The sequence below is a fragment of the Ovis canadensis genome, chromosome 19 (genome assembly GCF_042477335.2).
Source record: "Ovis canadensis isolate MfBH-ARS-UI-01 breed Bighorn chromosome 19, ARS-UI_OviCan_v2, whole genome shotgun sequence".
Lineage (NCBI taxonomy): Eukaryota > Metazoa > Chordata > Mammalia > Artiodactyla > Bovidae > Ovis > Ovis canadensis.
In genome coordinates, this window is record NC_091263.1 from 22,382,178 (window position 1) to 22,405,470 (window position 23,293).

General features: G+C 38.5%; 1 protein-coding gene and 1 long non-coding RNA gene across 12 annotated transcripts in view; one reads left to right on the forward strand and one right to left on the reverse strand.

Annotated features, from left to right (window-relative positions):
- The window catches only part of CLASP2 (cytoplasmic linker associated protein 2), a 179,866-nt gene that overhangs the window by 59,926 nt on the left and 96,647 nt on the right, over nucleotides 1-23,293 (reverse strand). For 6 of the 11 annotated variants that reach the window (XM_069561344.1, XM_069561342.1, XM_069561339.1 and 3 more), the window contains 3 exons: nucleotides 22,000-22,055; nucleotides 20,660-20,833; nucleotides 1,775-1,876 (listed from right to left, as the gene is read on the reverse strand). In XM_069561344.1, the coding sequence (XP_069417445.1) occupies nucleotides 1,775-1,876; nucleotides 20,660-20,833; nucleotides 22,000-22,055 (332 nt within the window). Of the gene's footprint in view, nucleotides 1-1,593; nucleotides 1,621-1,774; nucleotides 1,877-20,659; nucleotides 20,834-21,999; nucleotides 22,056-23,293 lie in introns of all 11 variants that reach the window. The other 5 variants (XM_069561343.1, XM_069561341.1, XM_069561338.1 and 2 more) reach the window with 1 other exon arrangement.
- Nucleotides 15,325-19,928, forward strand: LOC138424449 (uncharacterized). The gene is made up of 2 exons (XR_011250799.1): nucleotides 15,325-18,034; nucleotides 19,529-19,928. It is a non-coding gene; the product is annotated as an uncharacterized lncRNA (long non-coding RNA).

Here is a 23,293-nt window from a genome sequence, read left to right on the forward strand (position 1 = left end):
CTCACATGAAACTGAGTTTTATCGTTAAGATACTAGATACAGTCTCGGGTTGCTATCTTTACTTTTCCTTATGCTTTAAATTTCCTTCACCATTATTTTTGCTTCCTGAAGGCCGTAAGACTAACAAGGTATAGAAAAGTGCACAACAGGAGTATAAAATTCAGTTGACATTACATTAAGAAAAACAAAGAGATCACTTTTATCAGCTAAAATATAGAACATGTACTTTGTGCTCAGGCAAATACACTAATTTCACCCTCACAACAATCCTGTAAGATTATCCTATTCATTTTACTGGTTATATTCGAAGTACACAGAAATGTAACAACTTTGAATAACCTGGAATAGCCATGATCAACTCTGGGAAGTACGGCTCCAGATACCATGATCTACATCTATAGTTCTCAGACCTGACTGTAACAGAAGTCACTTAATGACCTTGTTAAAGACTGAATTCAGTACACCTGTGGTGAATTTCTCAGGTGTGCGTTTCCCAGGTGATGCTGATGCTGGTTTGGGCATCATATTTGGAATAGCAAGGCTCTAAACTTCTGTGTTGTACTGCTAAAGATTAAGTTACTTTAAACAATTACTCTATTTTTCCTATTTGTAAATAATCCTCAATTTGCAGACCAATTTTACTGGAGCATTTCTGCTTTTTTTTAGGACTCTTGTTGAGTGATCCAATCTTTACCCTGCCTGGATTTTTTTACTTTGGAAAGAGGAGAATCTGCTAGGCTGGACTTGTCTAATCATCCTCTGGCACCCTCTAAGCCCAGCTCCTTTCCCTAATTCTAAGATTCAAGAATCAAGCTAAAAAACAGACGAACTGGGCATCTATATCTTGAAATATTATCTAAAGAACAGTAGAAGATAGCTACATTTCTTTCTTTCCAAAATGACCAAGTAATGATATAAAGAAGAACCCCAGAATTACCTCCCTAGAAAAAAATCCCTGTTCTAAGAGGTATGTACTAAGGAAAATTTCTTGATAAAGAAGGAACGAGATCTCTTTTAAATTAATTATGCCATAAGTGAATATATTACTATTCTGGAACATAGAGGAATGGATCATTCATTTTACCTAGAATTCAAAATTGTGCTTTTTAATAATTGTGCTTATGAGAAACTCAGCTTCCAATGAAATTGCAAAAATATAAATCTTAAATTTAACAAGAAATATTAACAAAACTGGTCATTTCAATTTGTTTCCTCTTTATAAATCAGTATATACCTGCCAAAAATGCTGACTGTATTCTAATGGATTTTAGGGAAAGTACAAAGATACTACATATCTGTCCTTGAATAATTAGCTAGATGCAACCAGATTTGATGCTAACATACAGCAATTATTTTGCCCCTAAAAAGCACAATTTTCCACATTTACAGTTTCTGAGTAGACTGTGAAAACCTTAATGCTAAAAGATTTGTGTTATCTCCATGCAAAAGTCTGTATAACAGATGAAGTTTCTCTTTCTAAGTGGCAGGTATCAGTGATGCAGCCCTAGTAACACACCAAGGACAAGACAACACCCACTCCAAAAGTTCGAAAACATGCACAACAACTGACCCGAAACATTGAAAAAAAAATACCTTCATTTTTGTCAGGTGATGATGAACCTAAAGTACAGAACAAGAACTCAGTATGTGGCTTGTCTTTTTGGGAATTAGTTTTGTCTTTTCCCACTGGTCAATCTCCTAATACAGTAACATACAAAGAACACGCTTATCCTAACATAGTAGAAACACAAGAGAACTAATAGGTAATACATACGCTGTGACTGAGACACCATCTTTGTTCGACTTCTTCCTCTGGAATCTGTCTTGGCATTTCCCATACTAGCAAGTGGTGCTGAAAGCTTTGCTCTCACCCGGCCTAAAGAATAAAATGATTTATATAATTACAGACATTTTTCTATAATATTTAGTAATGAGGGGGAAAAAAATCTCACTGTAATTTTCTAATTGGGTGTGCTTCTCAAGTATCGTTAAATTCTGTAACACTGTAAACTTCACTCTAAAGATTAGCATTTTCCCTTGAAATTTTAAAAATATATACTGTTTTTTATGTGTTGCACCATAAACTAACTTTCCTTTAAGGGTAAGAGCAAAGTCAAGCTAAAAGATCTCCATTCTCAGTTTGATATTATTAGTCCAGTAGAGTTATACTTAAGATAATTACCACAGGCATACATTTATTCAGTTTCTATGAAATTTAATTTATTCTCAAATTCAGCCTGTAGTTTAAAATACAAGCTTAAGCTTAGAAACAACAGCCCGGTCTTTTGGACTGAAAACGTACTTCCGAAGGGATTGGCAGAAGATACAATACTAGCTAAAATATCTTTTTATATGCTGTGCTAAACATCGGAGTACTACAGATATGCATGGACAGTGGAAGATAGCTACATCTCTTTCTTTCCAAAATGACTCCATTTATAAAGTTATTTGAGGAAACACCAATCACAGAGGAGTCGTCACTTTTCTCTACACATTTCCTTCTCTGCCTCCAATCAGTATTCCTTCCTTCTCTATTACTGTTTCATCCCCCTCCATGAAACCAAGGTGCAAAAATGTTTCTAGAGCTCTTGAACCAAAGGAGAGAATGCTTACTTATCAAAGTGCTTAAGTAAACTGTCATTAGAAAAAAACAAAAATATATTACTAGTAGGTACTTTGGTGTTCTCGAGCAACAGCCTCAATCACTATCACACTGGAACCCATACCAACATGATCATGGAGAAGAGCTCAGAATCCTTTTCACTTAAAAGGCACAACTTGGAGGGCAATCACGATCTATGATCTAGCTTGATACCGCAATATTAATTAAGAAAACATATCTAAAGGTAAGGAAAATTTCAAAATTATGAAATGAGTGAGGGAAGAGAGAGAATAACTAAGAACAAGGAATAAAATGAAGCAAAATGAGAAGTACACGTGGTAGATCCTCTCATTCTAGCAACTTCTTCAAGGCCCCCAAAAGCTCATGATTCAGGACTTTCACCCTTTTACAGAGTCTGCTTAGAATAGGACATGATGTTCTCCTGACTAAGAAGTAAAATAGAAAGAAAATTATTATTTTTGAAATGCAAAATTTATCCATTATAATAAAGAAGTTAGGATAAATTATTTTGATATTACCATCTAAATTATAGTGACACAGTGCCAGAAACCATTTTTATAAAGTATTCTAAAACTTAAAATATGAAAATTTTTCAAATATGTCAGAGTAAACATGAGACCATCAAAATGTCAAATCTACTTGGTTGTATTACAAGAAGATGCCACTCGTAAAATGTGGGAAAAAATTGTGGTTCATATCAGAGGCTTAATTAATAAGATAGCCTTTAAGTAGGAGAAATAAAAACACTGAAGTTTTTCCTTTCTCCAAATTGAAAAGTAAGAAATATTTTTAAAAAGGTAAATTGGTTCAGCAAAATAAAGTATTGTATCTAGCAAGGTTTTTGTACTTCCAATTTCAAACCATATGCAATTCCCCAGGCACTGATTCAAAATCAAAGATACATTTAAAAGCTGACAAAATAAATGCATTTAAGTGGGATGATATTTAAACTCCAATGATAAAGCAACAGTGCGTGCACTCACAAAGTATAAATGAACTGGCAAAAATTAAAAAACAAAAACACATACGAAAGGCATTAATGTCACTACAGAAAAAAATGAAACTATGTAACTTTATACTAGGTATTATTAAACATGAAGCAATTATGTTTTTTCCAGCATGAGATAATCCAAGATACACAGCAAAACTCCAGGATGAAGGATTAAAAAAAAAAAATTTACATGAATAACACAACCAAACACAAAATGTAGAAGCTAGCACAGCTGGCAAATTATAGATCTGCAAAGAAAGTAGCCTATTTTAGTTTTTAATATTTAATTCCTACTAATGAAAATATTAATGTAGAGCTATTTGTGTTACTAACAAAATGTTTAATTCTTACCATCTTCAGATGCTGTTCCTAAATAAGAGAAATAAAACAATAACGTTTCAACAAAGTCTGCCAACGTTGATATTAAGACTTTCCTTGTGCCTCCCACCCAAGATGAAAACAAAAGGGCAAAAGAAAAAAATATCTTCTAGTTTGATAGCCTTAAATTAGCTTTTAAAAGGTTTTGAGATAAAACAAAATTTGAGGTAACCTAAAGACTCACAGCACAAAACAGTTAAAACTAGACAACTGAAAATAGCAAAATTCTTAAATGAGCCAGTTTGTCTGCTGTATCTCATACTGAAAATTTTAAATGAAGAAAGGTAACAAAAAAACTGCTCAAGAATGATACAACTGTCACTGCTCCCTTCGAAACAAATGTTTTAATATATCTTTCTGATGTAAGAATACTTTCTGAGTATTTTCAAAAGGGAGCCCAAGAAAGAACTAGAAAACTAACTGACGAACATGGGATCACAGCCAGGACCCAGGCCGTGTTGTTTTCATCAAAGCGTCACCTATGAATCTATCAGCTATTTACTCAAGCTTTTTTGTATTCCGATTCATGGGGTCGCAAAGAGTCAGACACGACTGAGTGACTGAACTGAACTGAAGATGTTGTAAAAGCTAGCAAAAAAAATTATCAAGTAAAGAGAATTTCCTGGCAGTCCGCTGGTTAGGACTCCACATTTTTACTGCTAAGGTCTGGGGTTCAATCCCTGGTTGGGGAACTGAGATGCCACCAGTTGCACAGCATGGTCAAAAAAAAAATCAAGGATGAATATCAGAACTCATTACTATTATAGAGCAATAGCAGGTATTTCTCTCTCTGGGTGTATATAGATTAAAAAAAAACACAGGACTAAACACCAATTAAGAGTATCACATTATATAACACAGGTGATTTCTCAAATAGGCTGATGTTTCTGACCCAAACAAGAAAAATTTTGATCTGGAAAGTCAGAGTAATTTGTTTTTTTAAGGATCCAGACTCTCAGTGACAGAAGTGATACCACACTGAAATATAGAAACTATCTCATGGTGGGTTTTCATTCATTTAATAATTCCTTAAATTTATGAAATACATTAAACATAAAGAGATACACAGAGACCAATTATAAATAACACTCATGTACCCAAGCCAAGATTAAATAAATCATCAGAGTGGAAGATAAACCAGTTTCAGAGTTTATGTAATAATTAGAAAAACACAGTTTTCCATTTTTCCTAGATCTCACACTGTGACTTACAGATTCATGATCTTCTTACAAGTTCTTACAAAAAAGCTCAAGTTCCTAGATAACACTGGTAGTATCTGATAACGTGAAGGAAAAGTATGGATAATAGAGTCTAGTACTAGACAAAAATATCATACAGATAAAAATTATCACACTGGATCAAGCAACTAAAGATAAACTAAATAATGAAATTTAAAAGGTACAGCTCAAAATAAGATCAATTTTGATAAAATGTTCATCTGAAACACACTCTTAAAAAGACAGCATCTGTACCTAGCATTTCATTTTCATAAACGACCACTGTTATTGTTGTGTAATCACTAAGTTGTATCTGACTTTTTTCTGACCCAGGGAAATTTCCCAGGCAAGAATACTGGAACGGGTTGTCACTTCCTTCTCCAGCGGATCTTCCTGACTCAAGGATCGAACCTGAGTCTCACGTGTCTCCTGCACTGGCAACAGATTCTTTACCACTGAGCCACCAGAGGGGACACATGAACCCGTAAAATATGTCATCTGTCTCTCTCTATAGCAGAGTTAGTAAACTAAAGAACCGAATTATGTGACTTATGAGGTTCCTTTTTCTTGAATCTGGTATTGCTGAGAAAGACTTGAGAAATCGAGAATATTCTAAGGGCTCAGGTTGAAAAAAGTTAAGAAAATTGATTGAACTTAAACAAACAGTAATCTAGTATTTGAATAAACTGAGAAACCCAAAATGGATATGTCTAGCCCCAAATTCAATCAGAGAATTATGGAGCCATTTTCACATTAAGACTGCTGCTAAATAAGCAGTCTATTTTCAGAAATTAAGAGAACAAAGATATTACACAGAATCCAAGAACCATAAAATTTTTTAGTAGAATTAGAAAAGGAAGTTCTTACCATCCATCTTGTCAGAAGTATCCTCTATGATGAAAGAGCAAGCAAAGAACAGAGGAAAACTTGGTATATTAGAAAAAGATTTTATAACCCCTGGAAAACATTATTTTTAAGAAGACAGAATTCATAGCACAAATATGAAGCTTTTTTTTCAATTAAAACATACCAGATTAAATAAGATGAATTTCCTTTGTGAGACAAAGATACCAGAAAAAAAAAAAAGAACTGAATTGATAATAAGTCTAAGTTTTATTTGCCTAGAGAAGTTAGAGAAGCCCATGTTCCAACCTTGGGCGCCTCCACCATCAGACAAACCTCCTGCTTGGGTCTGCTGAGCTTCTCATAATCTGAGTCACTTCGCCTTGCTTGCTTTCTTCCTCTATAGGCTAGAGCACACCCCCAAATTCCACTCTAAATTTAGCTCTTTCGTCATTATCTTCCCTCTACTGCCTTGCTGCTTCCTCACCCCATCCTTTCCTAGTTCTTTCGGTCCTGTAAGCCCTGAAGCATGGACAAATCAAAGGACTCTAATTTTCTACCACGCTACACTGAGGTGCCCCAACGGAGACAATTATTAAACCACAAAGTCATGCATAAAGGCACTGCTAGAAACTAGGGTAATCATCAGGCTTGGACTTGAGTGACTGTGCAGAAAATTATTAACATACCAGGCCTGATACTCTTAAGAAGAGCCTAATTACAGGGCTGGCCCTTAGCTGGTCACTGGTAAGTTAGTTCTGGATCCTGACTGTTTCAGTGTTGGGGACAAGGTATCCAACTCCCGTTAAAGGAACTTGCCTGAACTGTTTTTGCAGATAATGTGATTTATGAGGAATACCTGCTCTCTCTTTGGGAGAATAGATGTTGGTAATTGTGGCTGGGTATATGGCAGTGCCTACCTAACCACCCCCACTTTACCCTCACCCTGGGCTGAGTCTTAAGTGAGTCTCTCTGGGCAGAAACATTACGCAAATGTGCTACAGTCACTGCCGGAGGAAGGAGCATGTTTCATACAGCCCATCATTTTGCCTCTGGGAGGGATAACTGAAAGCCTGTGCCTCGACGCCTCCAGAACATCCAATGGGTTGTTTTCCCTTGCTGATCCTGCTGTGTGTCCTTTTGCTCTAATAAGCCTCAGCCATGAGTACAGCCAAGTCGTGTGAGTTCTTCCAGCAAGTCTCTTAACTGCGTGGGAGGCTGCAGGAAGGCCAGAAGAGCACCCCACCTCTTGTGACCCCTCAACAAGCTGTAGCACACTTCTAGTCGCCTCTCAGACATCCTGCTTTTTATTAGCAGTGTCCTGACTCTATTTCCTCAAACGTGAAAACACAGACGCAACAAACTCCTGATGACGTGGTTCTCAACGCCCAGCTGCCCCAAAGACGTGTGAACTACCTGCTTCTTCCTTTTCTTCCCCCTACCTCAGTGACGCTGATGACCTTTCAACACCCAAGGCTAACTCCATAGTGCTATACATCCTATTCCTTATGCCTTTCATAAGAATTCTGGCCATAAGTGATTTCCTCTCATTCTTGCATTTTAACTTTTTCTTCTCTACTGATCCTACCAACTTAGTATACAAACATATGTAACTCCCTTAATTTTGAAAAAACAAAAAGTTCATTAACTATGGATAATTGCTACAATGTTTTTTCATCTCTTCTCAACCATTAAGCATAGGAATAATTTATGCAGATTCTCCTTCCAACCTCTTCCTCAATCAAAGAAGTCTGACTTCTGTCACATGATACCACTGAAATGATTTACTTTCCTTTTCATTTAGGCAATCTCACAAACCTAGCCATTGAGAACAAACATTCATAAATTTGGCATAGATATATCAAGGTTTCCTTCACAGAAATTCCTGTCTCCCATTCTATCAAACTTCTCAGGATAAAGTTTTAAAGGGTAAACCTCAAAACACTCATCATATCCCACTGTTAAAGGATTCAGTACTTTAGTGGTGGAAAAGTCCAGTGGCAACTGCTTTAAGTAATATATTGAGTTTAATATTGAAAGAGTACAATAAGAACAATCTCCAATCATTTCTGAACCTAATCTCAAGTGCAGATCTCTCCTGAGTTTTCTGCCATTGTATGTCATTCTCTCTCATATACCACTGTGCCTCCATAACAATTCCAGGTTGATGTCTCCGCGACGTCAAACTCAAAATGCATAAAACTCAACAAGCTTTTAGCTGCTCATCCTTTAGCAACCTACTGATAGACTGAGAGACTGTTTCAGTACAGAAGCATATTATCTCTGGATCCATAAATGTTCAGCCATTATCAACAGAATCAAAGTGAAGAAAACAAAGAAAACACAAGTCACATCTGTATAAGAAAGGTCAGAAAGAGGGGAGGAGGGCATCTAGGAAGGAAGAAGAGAGGAAAGGAGGGAGGGAAGGAAGGAAGGAAGACAGAAAGGAAAAGAGCAAAAGACACAGAAATAGAAAGAATGAGAAAATCTATTCTCTAAGCCCTGGAAAGAGCCACAGGCAAGTATCTCATTGTCCCCGAGTGTGAGCCTGGGTCAGGAAAAAAAGAGGACAGAGGGCACCTTTCCCTTCTGTAAGAAAGCAAACATGCTCTTCAAACCTTAAGGAACCAAAGGAACAAATTAAGGAATCTCATGGCACTGTTACGACTTTCTTATGAAAAAAACATTGCAGCAAATGGCTTTCAAATTCACATTAAAACATTTCAAATTCAGTATTTTTTTCCTAATACTAAAAAATAAAAGCTGTTAAATGTTTTTATTGTTAAGACTCACAATGAGTAAATTTTATTGTTTCCCATTTTTCCCCACTTAAAAAATTAATGTATAATTCATGTACCATAAAATTCACTTTCATAGTACACAATTCAGTGCTTTTAATATATTCACAAGCCTGCACAACCCTCATAAATATACAATTCCAGAACACCTTCATCACTTTAAAAAGAAATCTTACACCCACTGATGTCACCCTCTATTTTTCCCAACTCCCATCACTTCGCAACAACTAACTTATGTTTCTGTGGATTCACCTATTCTAGGCATTTCGTGCAAACGGAATCATAAATATGTGCCAGTGTGTACCTAACTTGATAATGCTTTCAAGTTTCATCATCTTAGAGGATGCACTAGTACTCCATTTTTATGTAGTATGATCCTTTTTATGGCTAAGTGATATTCCGTCTCATTGTATGTACGTATCTGCTTAACCAGTTACCAGCTGATGAACATTTGAGTTGTTTCCACTTTACGGCTATTATGAATAATGTTGCTTGAACATTTATTCATGTATATATTTTAATGAGAACATATGTTTCATATGTCTTGGGTAAACAGCTGGGAGTGGAACTCTCTGTTTCACTTTTTGAGAAACTGTCAAGCTGTTCCCAGGGTGGCTCTGCTTACATTCCATGAGCAGTATGTGATGTATCAATTTCTCCATATCTTCACCAGCCATCCCAGTGAGCATGAAGAGGTGCTTTCTGTTAGGACCAAACTGAAGCCAGGACAGGCTCTAAGGGGCAGGCTAGGCCTGAGGTTTAGTCTCTAGGAAAGCTGAGGCACTGGGAACTCCCGCAGGCAGTGTAGCTCGACCAATCAGAAAAAATCCCCATAGTCCCCCGCCCGCGCCAGACCTGAGCCAATCCGGATAGGGATGCGAGGTTAAAAGTCCCGCGCAAGCGTACGGTTTAACCAATCAGCTATGCTGTTACAGGAACAAAGAACCGTCTGTATAAAAGTAGATGTGATTCAGAGCTCGGGGCTCTTGTCGGATTCCACTGTGCTGGATGAGACCTGGGCCCTAACTTGAGCTAGCAATAAACCCCTTTATGCTTTTGCATTGCTGTGGACATCTTATTCTCTCAGTTTTGGGGACTCGGACTCTGGGCATAACATTTGGGGGCTCGTCCGGGATCTCTTTAACTGGGAAGAATAACACTCTCCCGGCAGAAGGGGTTTCCTCACTAGGAGGAGAGATCTCTGAACACCAGTGTTTTCTGGTTAAGTCCAGTGTAAAGCCGAGGCCCAGCATCGTGCTGGGGAGGCAGCTGGCTCTGTTTTCTGGTTAAGACCAGCGTAAGGCTGAGGCCTGGCATTATGCTGGGGAGACGGCTGGCTCTGTGGACGTCCTGCCGGTAAGATACTCTCAAGGGGAGAAAAAGGTTAAAAAAAGGGGGCCTGGGAAGACCTAGTACTGTGCTTTTGGCCAGTGTACACTTGTTGTCTGTTTGTTGGGTCTGTGTGAGTGCTGGCACTGTCTCTGCTCTTTGTGTGCTCATTTGGTCTTCTGTGTTTTTCTCTGTAATCATGGGACAAACAACTTCTACTCCTTTGTCTCTTAGGACTGACCACTTCTCTGATTTTAAGTCTAGAGCACAGAATCTATCAGTGCTGGTGAAGAAGAACAAATTAATAACTTTTTGCAGCACAGAATGGCCAACCTTCCATGTAGGCTGGCCCTCAGAAAGCACCTTTGACTTGGGAACTGTACACCAAGTCCGAGATAGCATCTTCCGACTGCGGATCGGACACCCTGACCAACCCCCCCCTCCCCCCACCTCCTTGGGTAAAACCTTTTTTGCCTCAACAGGGATTTTCAACCCCTCAGGTGTTGGTGACACATGTAAGAAAGAACCCAAAGAATCTCAAGGAGCCTGAACCAACGACACCGCTATATACCCCATCTTGCAGGGGAAATTGTTAGGGGAAGCACACTGATTGAAACCGCCCCACCCTGGCCAGGCACCATAGTAACCATTTGCATGAGTTGTTTTATGACAGGAGATCCTGATAAAAAATACGGAACTACCAACCGGAAGAGTTCGGGAAAGGTTTAAAGGAGACACTGCCTGTACATTGTGAGCCACACGGCAGAGCAGTTCTCCTGGGTTTCCTTACCCTGCTGCTCTCCACCCGGGTGCCCTTTCCCAATAAAATCTCTTGCTTTGTCAGCACGTATGTCTCCTCGGACAATTCATTTCCGAGTGTTAGGCAAGAGCCCAGTTTCGGGCCCTGGAAGGGGTCCCCTCTTCCTGCAACAAATGGTGACTCTGGTGGGATTCTTCTTCGCCGAGACTGACATTCTGACCACTCGGGGTACTCAGGGGCCAGCTTGCCTGCCAATGGACCAGACCCAGAGGCCACAACTGGGACCCTTTTGTCCCTGGTCTCCTCCTGACATGGACAACTGGCTAGAGTGCCCCGACCGGTAAGAAACAAGAGACTTTATTGATCTCTCTCCCCTTCCCTCTCTGTCTCCTCTCCTTAACCCTTCCTATCCTTCCCTGTTTCTCTAGTCCCCTGGTCCTGGATGCAGAAATCTGGTCAAAGGGCCCTCAGACTGAGCTGAGGATTGGAGACTGATCACCTCCTCTTGGCAGAGAACTTGAATTCTGGTTCTGATTTTTGGTAGGGCCGAGTTCCAGTCCTCCCTCCTCTGGAAGCCCAGGGAAAAGTCCCGTAATGCCTCGGTACCTGTAGGTGGCAGGAGACATCTGTAAGGCCACCCCTTTTGCCCCCTCTCCCGCCTCCTCCCACTTCTTTCAACCTGGCTTCCTTTCCTCCCTTAAAATCTTTGATGTTACGGAAAGGCTTGGTGGGCTACAGTCCACAGGTCGCAAACAGTCTGATACGACTGAGCGACTTCACTTTCACTTTGATGAGGACTGCCAGGTTTATCTGTGTGTGTATTAACTCTGTGATCTGTGTAGTGATTTTTGATGGCCATTTTGCACCTGCCGCCATTTGTTAGAACTTGGTTTTCTTGCTCTGTGCCTTGAGACCAGGGCTCTTAAGAACACTTATCTAGACTATCTCTAACTCCTGACACTGAGGAAAAAAAAAAAGACTTAAAGCTAGATCTTGCACTGTGTCTGTCTAAATTATGTCTTGGTATGTCTCTGTCTCTGGGTAATATTTTTGAGGTTAATTTGTATATGAGATCTATTTATCTGGCTTAAAAAAGGTAAGCGCTTACAAATCAAGTAATTCTAAATTAAACAATAAATTCCAGGTTCATGTGAACTGGAAAATATTCAGTGTTAAATACCTGATATTAATGTTTGTTTGTTGACCTATCTAATATAGACATGTCTTAGAGTAATTAATGTTAAAAAAATTTTTTCATTGTACCTAGGTTTAATATGTTAAATATATCTGTTACAAGTTTGTCAACAAGAAAATTACCTCAAGTAAAAAACTTAAAAAAAAAATGTAAATGCGATACGAGCTTTTAGATAAACTCTATTAAGAATAATTATGCTTTAGGAATGTCTGTCTGAAATAGTCTGTCCCAACTGGGGTAACTTGAATTGGGTTGTGCTAAACTAAGTGATAGAAGTTCACTGACTAGCTAGCTCATTTCCAGATAGAGTAAGATTTTAAAACATTTATTACTGAACATTAGTTTCCTCTTACAAAGAAGCTAAAGAAATTTGGGACTGTTAATAACTAAAAATAAGCTGGCGCAAAAACTTGAATTTGGCTTTTCTCTCTGTTAAAAGGACACACTTTCTTCAGATGTTAAACTGCATTTGACAATAGATTTAAGTTTATTTGCCTCTTAAGTGGTCTGTTCTGTATTTGCCTCTGAAATCCCATATTGTTACTCTGGCTGAGTGAATAGCTATTGTTTCACAGTGACCTATAGTCCCATCTGACTGAGTGCTCGAAACCTTTCTGATATTTGTTGACAAAACTTCCTAAATCATTCTATGAAGCACTTTTGGCTTCTAGCTAACTTTGGGGTGCTTCAGAGGGCCCCTGGAACATCCCAAAGAGAGATATTAAACTGTGTTTATTTGGTTGGTTAAATTACATAAAAAAGATTATCAAATGAGTAATAAATCTGCTCATATTATAATGTAGGGTAAAATTACTAATACAGATATCCTAAGAATTATATGGAGTTTTTAATATTCTGATATGTCCTGGTATTTTAATGGAAAACCTGATGACTTCACAAAAGTTAGCAAAAGGACTGAATGAACCAGTGAATATGCTTATAACTTTTATAGTTTCTATCTGAAAAATTATGGGATTAAATCTTATGTTTTCAGGGAGTAGGGGAAATCTTCCTCTCAAACTAATTATGACAATACTTTGGTAAAATTAAACATTATAAACAAAACAATTATATTTTCTATCTGACTCCTCCAAAAATTGGAAGTTCTTAGGTTTCCAGTAAGTTTATCGAGTTAGGAAGGTTATCTCACGGATACAAAAATCTCAAGAAATTTTCAAGACCTTAAAAAGGGAAGAATTCACCTAGATTTGTTAGGCAAAATCTGTGATAAGCCTTTGATGTGAGATTCCCAGCCCTGTTTTATTTTAAAAGTTCAGTCTGAGACTCTATAAATATTTCAGCAACATAAAAAGCCTATGATCAATTATGATTATAAAAATCATCAGACCAAAATCAGTGAGAACAGACCTATTTTGCAAACAAACTAGCCTTAATTTGGTTATATTTAATAAAAATAAGGGTAACTTTAAGGAAAAAAAGATATTTCAAAATGTTAAATACCAGTTTGTTAATGAAGGTCTGCATCTAGTAAGACTCATCTCTTAGATAGTTCTTTGCTGTTATGTGACGTTAATGTAAAATTTAATTGAATTCTTGAAGAACACCCTAAGTTTGTTTCTGAAGCTTATCTTAGTAATCTATCTTTGGATGAAGATCAGATGCCTCATGACCTGCAACCAAGACGGGAAAAAGACATAATTTAAGGGACTGTCTCCAACATGGATGGAAGGACTTTTTTATCAGGAGAAACTACACTACACCAGGATGAGAAGATGACGACATCAGAGGGAGACAGCTTCCCCGAGATGCGGGACCCGATTCGTATGATCACTTATGTTTTCTTGACTTCTTAGACCTTTGCATGTAAGTCAAATGCTTTTTTATCATAGGCCTGATCCTATGCTAGTTTTAAAAATCAATCCAATTGTTGGGTTTGTGGCCAATAACCTGTGTCTAGTTCTTGGTTACCTTGGTAAATTTCTCTATTACCAGACTCTAACTGGTTGGCCCTGAGAAAATTTACTTAAAAAATTAAATCATACTAAAGATAATCAGTCTAATGACACTAGAAAACTGGGCTATGTTCCTTATAGATGGTGCCAATATATAATTTCCCTGGAAGATAAAGATTCTACCGGCAGACTAAGTCAGATAACCTGAAGGTATACTGGGCTACATCTAATGGAAGTTCTTAACATAAGTCTTACTTGTGACTTTACTAATACTGCTGGCTGTGTTATTTGTATTTCACCTGTTTTACAAAATGGCTGTTTCTTACACTGTATGTGTGTGAGGCCTCTAATAGAATAATATACAGTCCCATATGAGATCGATGATGGTAACAGTGTAACTCTAGATATGACAAGAAGCAACAAGAGGAAATATTTTCCTGGACCAAAAAGCTAGAAAGACAGGTGGTCCAGAGAATTTTAGATACTGTTTTATGGCCTAGTCCAGTAACAGCACATTGAGTGGCCTGTTTACCTGAGAATGGACACTCTCAGCACCATGGGATAAAACGGTCACGAAGTGGCCCCCTCATAATCATGGTCAAGTTTATGAGCAAAAAGGGGCTCTGCCAACTGAAGACTGACACTCGCCATCTGCATCTACAAAGATTAAATCATGGCCGCTGCAACTGCTGACTTTCAACGCCCCTGAAAGGAGTTCAGGGTAAAAATCAGGAATGAGGCACTCTGCTCTGGGAAAAACTGGCAGAACAGGCCATCAGATAGATCTTTTCAGGAAAAGATTTTATGAGTCCCAATTCTTGCATCTTCTCATATCTAGAAAAACACTGACATCATTAACGGTAAAATCTGCTTTGGCTATTAAAAAAATAGTTTATAATTAAAAGTCAAAATAGAGTAGCTACGGTTTAGATATCCTGGAAAATAACTAGGTGATGCTATGGGTGTACTTTCAGATTAGAGCTTGTATTGCTCCAAGCTGGGGCAGTCCTATGCCCCATTTTGACAGAAAGTTATCATAGTCATTGTTGCCTAGTTCCCTAAAATTAAAACTGAGCGGGACTCTGTGGGGCTCTGGAGTACAGATCTGCTCTGTGTTCTCCATTTCTTATCTGTAGGATATAGACTTTGTTCAGCCTCCTTGGCCCTCCCTGAATTCCACAGCATGGATTCAAACAATTGCTAATCAGGGAAGGGAGGGGATACAAAAACAGAAACCATCAAAGGTTGGTGCAGCCTCCAGACAGAGTCCTGGTTCCTACTCAGAGAAATATGCATAGCAATGTCTTTGAGCCCCCACCCAGGTGGAAGATGGTAACTTCAGACTGAACACAAGGTTCTTGGAGCACTGCTCTGCTGCCTCATCACCAACCAATCAGAAGGGGTCACAAACCCTGTAACCCTCACCCCAAATGTTGCCTTCTGTTTCCGGGGACCAGAGATGACCATCCTGTTAGGTCTCTTGTTTGGCCCTTGTCCATTTCATCTCTGAGAGGGGCCAACTAAATTGCTGCAACTACAAGGGTAAAAGCTGGTTTCAGATGTGAAAAACCCCAACTTAGATCAGGTGGAGAGACTTCTGCTCTGCTAGGCAGGCCTACGCCCATGCACAGCAGGAAGAAGTTACAGAAGAAAGAGACCTCCGCCCCAATTCCCAAGAAGTATCTTGAGTATGAAGTCTCTCAGGGGGCCTATGTGCTGTGTTAGGGGAAAAACGTTGTTTTTATGTGAATCACTCAGGGGTAATCAGGGAGTCCCTGGCCAAGATAAGAAAAGGGCTAAATCAAAAAAAGAAAAAAAATGTCTCAATTAATTTGAGTCCTGGTTCCAACAGTCCCTGTGGTTAACAATGCTAATTTCCACCCTGGTGGGCCCTCTAATAGTGCTACTATTAATACTTACTTTTGGTCCATGCATAATAACTAAGCTTGTTGCCTTTGTAAAAGACCCGTGTCAATACCGTCCAACTGATGGTACTGAGGCAACAGTATCAGGCCCTGCCCCCAAATAAAGAGTAAGATTCCTCTATGTAGCTGAAGACAGGGGGTAATGTTAGGACCAAACTGAAGCCAGGACAGGCTCTAAGGGGCAGGCTAGGCCTGAGGTTTAGTCTCTAGGAAAGCTGAGGCACTGGGAACTCCCGCAGGCAGTGTAGCTCGACCAATCAGAAAAAATCCCCATAGCCCCCAGCCCGTGCCAGACCTGAGCCAATCCGGATAGGGATGCGAGGTTAAAAGTCCAGTGCGTGTATGGTTTAACCAATCAGCTATGCTGTTACAGGAACAAAGAACCGTCTGTATAAAAGTAGATGTGATTCAGAGCTCAGGGCTCTTGTTGGATTCCACTGTGCTGGATGAGACCTGGCCCTAACTCGAGCTAGCAATAAACCCCTTTATGCTTTTGCATTGCTGTGGACATCTTATTCTCTCAGTTTTGGGGACTCGGACTCTGGGCATAACACTTTCGAATTTCATTTCCCTAATGTCTAAAGATATTGAGCATCTTTTTATGTGCTTTCATTGGTAATTTGTATACTGTCTTTAAAGAAATGCATATTCAAATCCTTTGCCTATTTTTTAAATAGAATTGTCTTTTTGTTACTGAGTTATAAAAATTCTTTATATATTTGAGATCTAAGTCCTTAATCAGATACATGATTTGCACATTTTCTCTATTTTGTGTGTTGTCTCTTCACTTTCTTGATGGTGCCCTTTGAAACAAAATTGTTAATTTTGATGAAGTCCAAGCTTTATCCAGCTTCTCTTCAGTTTTGTGTGTTTGGTAAAGTATCTAAGAAAACATCACATCATTCAAGATAATGAAGATTTATACATGTGTTTCCTTCTAAGAGCTTTATAGCTGTAGCTCTTACATTTGGGTCTTCAATCTATTTTGAGTTAATATTTTGGATATAGTATGAGGTAGGGGTCCAAATTCATTTCTTGGCATGTGGCTATCCAGTTGTTCCAGCACCATTTGTTGAAAAGAATTCTTCTCTACGGCATGGTCTTGGCACCCTTGTTGAAAATCAACTGATCATAGATACATGGGTTTATTTCTGGACTCTCAATTCTTTGCATTGGTGTATATGTCTACCTTTATGCCAGTACCACATAGACTGGATTACTGCAGCTTTGAAGTAAGTTCTGAAATCGGAAAGTGTGATTATACCAAGTCTGCTCTTTTTTTCCCAAGATCATTTCACCTATTCTGGATCCTCTGCATTTTCATATGAATTTTAGGAGCAGTTTGTCAATTTCTGTAAAAAGGTAGCTGGACTTTTGAGAGGGATTACATTGAATCTGTAATTCAATTTTCTATCTTAACAATGAATGTCTTTCCATTTATTTAGATCTTTAAATCCTCTTAACAGTGTGTTGTAGTTTTCAGTGCACAAATGTGAAAGAAAACATATAGACAGCCCTGATTCCTGGCAGAGCTCCTAAATCCCTTGTAATTTCTTATGTGGTAGGATGGAGTACCTTTTGTTCTAGTATTTGCTGGTGACCTGCTACCTGACAGAGCTCCTAAACTCCTTGGAATTTCCTGGGTGACAGGAGTGTCTTCTGTTCTAATGAGGCATTTCCTGGTGGGCTCCTGGATAGCTTCAGGATGCAGAAAGATGAAACCATGGTTTGAAGCTTGGAATTTTCAGCCCCATCCTCCATCCTCTGGGAAGGGGCGTGGAGTTGGAGATCAAGTAAATGCTCAGCTATGACTGTGTGATGAAGCCTCCACAGAAGTGCCAACAGCACAAGATTCAGAGGTTCTGGCTGATCTAACACACCCATATGCTGGGAGAGCGGCACACCGCAGCTCCACAGGGAAAGCAGCTCTGGGCTTCAGACTTTTCCAGACCTCGTCCCCTGTATCTCTTCATCCGACTGCTCATTCACATCCTTTAATTCCCTCTGTAAAGGAGGGGGGCAAGGGCACCTCGGACTTACAGCCAGTTGGTCAGAAGCACAGGTAACAACCTGGACTTGCAGTTGATGTCTGAAGGGTGTGTGAGTTGGGGTGGGAGCCTTTAACCTGTGAGGTCTGTGTTAATATATATTATGTTCCAACTGAACTGCACAAGGATACCCAGCTGTTGTCTGAGAATTGCTGGTGTGAAATCCCACACATTGGTGTCAGCAGTATGAGAGTAAAGGAGAAACACAGGAGTGGTTATTCCTAGAGAAGTCTTACACTTCTGTTATACAGATTCCTAAGAATTTTTTCTTTTTGAGGTTATTGTCATTGGAAATGCTTTCTTACTTTATTTTCAGATTGTTCACTGCTAGCATTTAGAAATCCAACTGATTTTTGCATATTGATCTTACCTTCTATAACTTTTGCTAAACTTATTAAAAATCTCAAATAGTTTTTCATGAATTTCTTAGGATTTTCTATATATAAGATTACGTTTTCTATATGTAAGATCAAGTTTTACTTCTTTTCCAGTCTCGAGATTTTTTATTTGTTTTTCTAGCCTAACTGACCAGGCTAGAATTTCCATGGCAATGCTCTTAGGAAGGGCAAGAGTGGACACCCTTATCTTATTGTTGATTTTCAGGGAAGCATCCAGTCTTTCATCATGTCATATATGATAGCTGTGGATTTTTCACAGATATCTTCATCAGGCTCAGAAAGTTTCCTTCTATCCCAGTTTGTTGAGTATTTTTATCATGAAAGAGTGACAGAATTTGTCAATGCCTTTTCTGCATCTAGTGATCATGTGATTTTTGTCCTTTGTTCTACTACAAGGTATATTATATTGACTGGTTTTCATATACTGAAATAATAATGCGTTTCTAGCAAGGTAATGTTTCAAATACAGAAAAGTTTTACGAAAATTAAAAGCAGTGATCAACCCACTGTTGACATCTTTGTCAACATTTTTGTCCAGTCCTATGAATAAAAATGTTCATAAGTATTATTCATAATAACAACAAAAAAAGGAAACAACCAAGATGGCCACCAACAGAAAACTAAATTTTGATATATTCATACAATAGAACATTATATATAGAAATATAAAGGAACTTTAGCTACAAGCAATGATACAGGTGAATCATACAAAAAACCGCATTTGCCCAGCCCTTCATATGTATAATTTCATACAAAATGATGAAATTATCATACATTTTTTGGTAGGCTGTATCACTTGATCTTTATTAAAAACATGACTTGTCAGTGGCTGCATGGCATATATAAGGGTATACCATAACTTAAACATTTCCCCTTGTAACATATCAAACTTGAATCTAATACATTATTAAAAACATAATAAACGTTCTTTTTATTTCTTGGCATAGTTTTCTAAAAACATCAAAACATTGAACATTTAAAAAAGTATCCTGGGTATCATGAAAATGCCACTCAGATAAAAGTGCTCCATGATTATTTCACATCTGTACTTTCAACTGCATTCTTTATGACCAGCAGTCACTAACTTTAACTTTCTTGTTTTATTTATAGGTCAATTTGCATCTGTTTGATTACAACTGATGTTCAATATCTGTTCCGGTGTTTTGGTGGCAATTCTGAAATATGCTTTTCTTGACATATATAAAATTTTTTTCTATAAAAATAAGCTCACCTGTTTTCCCGAGATGTATAAAACTTGGGAGACATTTTACATTTTTGCAGTACCTGGCTAAACCTTTTTCCCTTTCTGTTTTCAGCCACTTGTTACATTTTTACACTTAGATTTTGATCTGAGGGACTTTTCCCTCATGGTTTTTTGGCTTTTCTACTTAGAAATGTCTTCTCCAACCTGAGATTAGGTGAATACTCAACTATTATGTTTTCATCAAGTTGCTTTATATTTTTGTTCAACTTTTTAGTCACCTGGAATAAACTGTTATACAGTGTAAAACGTGATTCTAACTTAATTTTGTACCAGACTGCAAGCCATGTGTCTAACACCATTTAATGAATAATTTATGCTTTCCTCACTGGATGTAGCTCTGCCACCTTTACCATGTACCACACATCCCCCCAGAATCTCTGCACTTCCTATGGACTGCCAATGGTTTGCCTGCCAGTGTTCTATCACTATTACTCAAGAGAAAGAAAAATGAAGCACAAAAGTAAGACAAATAATATGGCTAACAAAACCAGAAACTTTTAAGGTTGATGGATATAAAAAACAAACTCTGAATGGCTTTGGAGATGTATGTTTAAGTTTTGATTATGATTAAGCTTTGCAGTTTTCCCAGATTCCCAAAAGCCTTTACCTTCTTGGGAAGGGAACAGAGATAGGAGAAGGGGAATGGAGAAGCTGGGCGTAAGACCAGACTTCCTCAGTAACCAGCAGCTGGCTGTGGCAGTAGTGCAGAACTGTGGAAATAACTCTACAGGCAAATCAAGAGCTGTTCCTTTGATCAAGATGATTAGGAAGAGGAGAAATAAGGCATTTTAGATATCTCAGAACTACATTCCAAGGACAGAATCATATAAAATGTACGGACTATTCATAATTAGAAAGAATGAAATAGAGATGATAAAGCTTTCACCACGATCAGTTACTGAAATTAATGATGGTTCCCTAGTGTCCTGAGACCAGGGAGAAGATGCAGCACAATTTCCTGTAGTGAGCTGTCTTACCTAGCGATGCATAGGAGCCTGGGTTCAGGGCCCCTGCGCCTAACCGCCCACTTCGCACAGCCTGACCGGCAGCATGGTGTGCCTTGGCGCCGGCGGCAGCATTCACATCGATGTCGCTTCGTGAACGCTGCAGGCTTCCAGGAAGAGAACTGGCTTTGCTGCTGCCTGCTGATACTATGAAAACCAAAGGAAAGGTAACCTCTATTATTTTCATCATTGCAAAGGGCATAAAAATTATACAAACTTGAAATCACCACAAGATATTGAATGATGATCCAAAAAGGAAATAGTGGCCAAATGGATACTAGAAAAGTATCTATTTCTAGATTCTACAAAAGTACTTTAAAATCAGGATGCCTCAGTTCCAATGTTGCTGCAAGTAAATCTTCTTGGACAATTTTTTCTCAATATTTCTCTGCCTCATTTCCCCCTTTCAAAAAAATGGGAAAAAATAACTATACTTTGTAAAACTTCATAGGATTGTTTTGTAAATGAAAGGATGATATTTACAACTGATTCATGAAACTGAAGTGCTACACAAGATAAATAGGTGACAGCAAGGCTACTGTTTGACCATAAAAATAATGCAAGTAGAACCAGTCCAGGGATAAGATAATTAAGAAAACAATTCAGGTTCTGCCACTCTCAGGCAATGCAAATTAAGTCATTAAATTTCTGGTGTTTAATGGCTGAGATGCTGAAAGAAGTCACCTCAGTTCAAAAATGGACCCAAATAAATATTAAAACATAAAAAATACAATAAAAATACATTTCTCGTGTTTAGTTTTTCAGTTTTAATAAGGAGTTTTATAAACTCTGAGTTATGACCCATTAATAAAGCTGTGAAATTAACTGAGTGGGTCAGGATGGCACTTTAAAGAAATGAAACAAAACAGAAAACCAGAGTGTGTCACAAGTAAAGGTAAGTAGACTTCCTGGAACTTCAGGTTACACTATACACATATATTGACATATAATACACCACATGTTACACGTATGTTGTAGGTATATAATTACATATACATTGTAGGTAGTACATGTATATGGTATACAAACACAGGTTGTGAAGTGTATATGTGTGGCATTTACAATGTAAAATGATTTTCTCCTTGTTGGTCACATTAAAACAGTTTAAAAGCTATTGTTTTTAACTGTTTAGCTTTTAAACAGTTCTAATGTGCTTCAAAAACTTTTAAGGAAACCTTTATAAATGTTTTAAACTTTTAAATTCTTGATGACACTCTGAGTGAGAAAAGCCTTTTACATAGTAACTTTTATTTATAAAGTCACTTTAACTTTATTAAGTAAAATATGCTATTACTCTTAAAAAGGCAATTTACCTCTTCCAGCCACAGCAGATGGGTTTGCTGTAGACCATTTTGCAGAAAAAGGGCGACTGCAAGGTAAAAAGAAATACTTTTAATAATTTATCACTCCTCTGACAACACTTAATGAAACACCACTGAGATTTCTGAAGAGTTGAGAAGTACTTGGTTTCAATTTTTCTTTAACAAATTACTTCCAAACAGTTGTCATGTATAACTGGTATCTAAATTAGTTGTGAGGCAAAAATGAAATACTAGCACTGAATAAAGACTGTAAGCTCTACAGGAACAGGGACCAGGCGGCTGCTATTCACTCTTGTCCTCGGCACACATATTATACCGGGGAACTCAATAATGGCACTCTCCAACACTTTTATTCTGAGGTATTTTACTTAGAAGGAGAGAGAGGGAGTACTATTCCCAGTACACAGGGAGTTCAGTGAAACCAAAGCCTCCATCACCTAAGTCGTAACAGTTGTGACCACTGGAAAGTCAAGCAATTACTCTGTAGATATAATGCCATCTACAATAGTGCTATTAAGTGTTCCTGTGTGGGGCAAGAGAAACAAAGCTGCAAACTGCTGCTGAGGGTAACGTGTATTAACATGATTAGAAAGCAAAACAGCCAGAATCATTTCAAAAGAATCCACTGCCTCCTTTAATATCTTTCCTGATTACTTACCTTTAACTACAATGTTACTCTGCAGCCCCAAAATAAACATATCTAAGTGTGTAAGAGGGTCTGGAAAGTAAACCTATGAATTTTATTTCACTTTATCATATTACTCGTTTGTTCACTTGCTTGTTGTGCTATGTGGCTTGCGGGATCTTTTAAGATTTCATCATTCATCTTTGGCTGCGCTGGATCGTTGCTGCTGTGCCGGCTTCCTCTAGCTGTGGTCCCAGGCATTCTCGTGGAGGCCTCTCTTGCGGAGCTCAGGCTCTGGAGCGCGCGGCTTCAGCAGCTGTGGCTCTTGCGCGGCAGATCACAGGCTCAGCAGCTGTGGCCCGCGGGCTTGGTGCCCTGTGGCGGGCACAATCTTCCCAGACTAGGGACCCTGTCTGCATTCTCCGCATTGGCGGGGGATTCTTAGACCACTGGACCGTCAGAGGAATTAGCCTGTGGGATTTTTAGTTCCCAGACCAGGGACTGAACCTGGGTCCGTGACAGTGAGAGCACAGAGTCCTAACCCCTGGACTGCCAGGGAATTCCCTATCTACAAATTTTAAAGGTGAGGGGAAGAGAGGTTAAATGTCAGACTACTGAAAATATTCTTAAGTTATTATTGTGTATAAGTCGCTCAGCTGT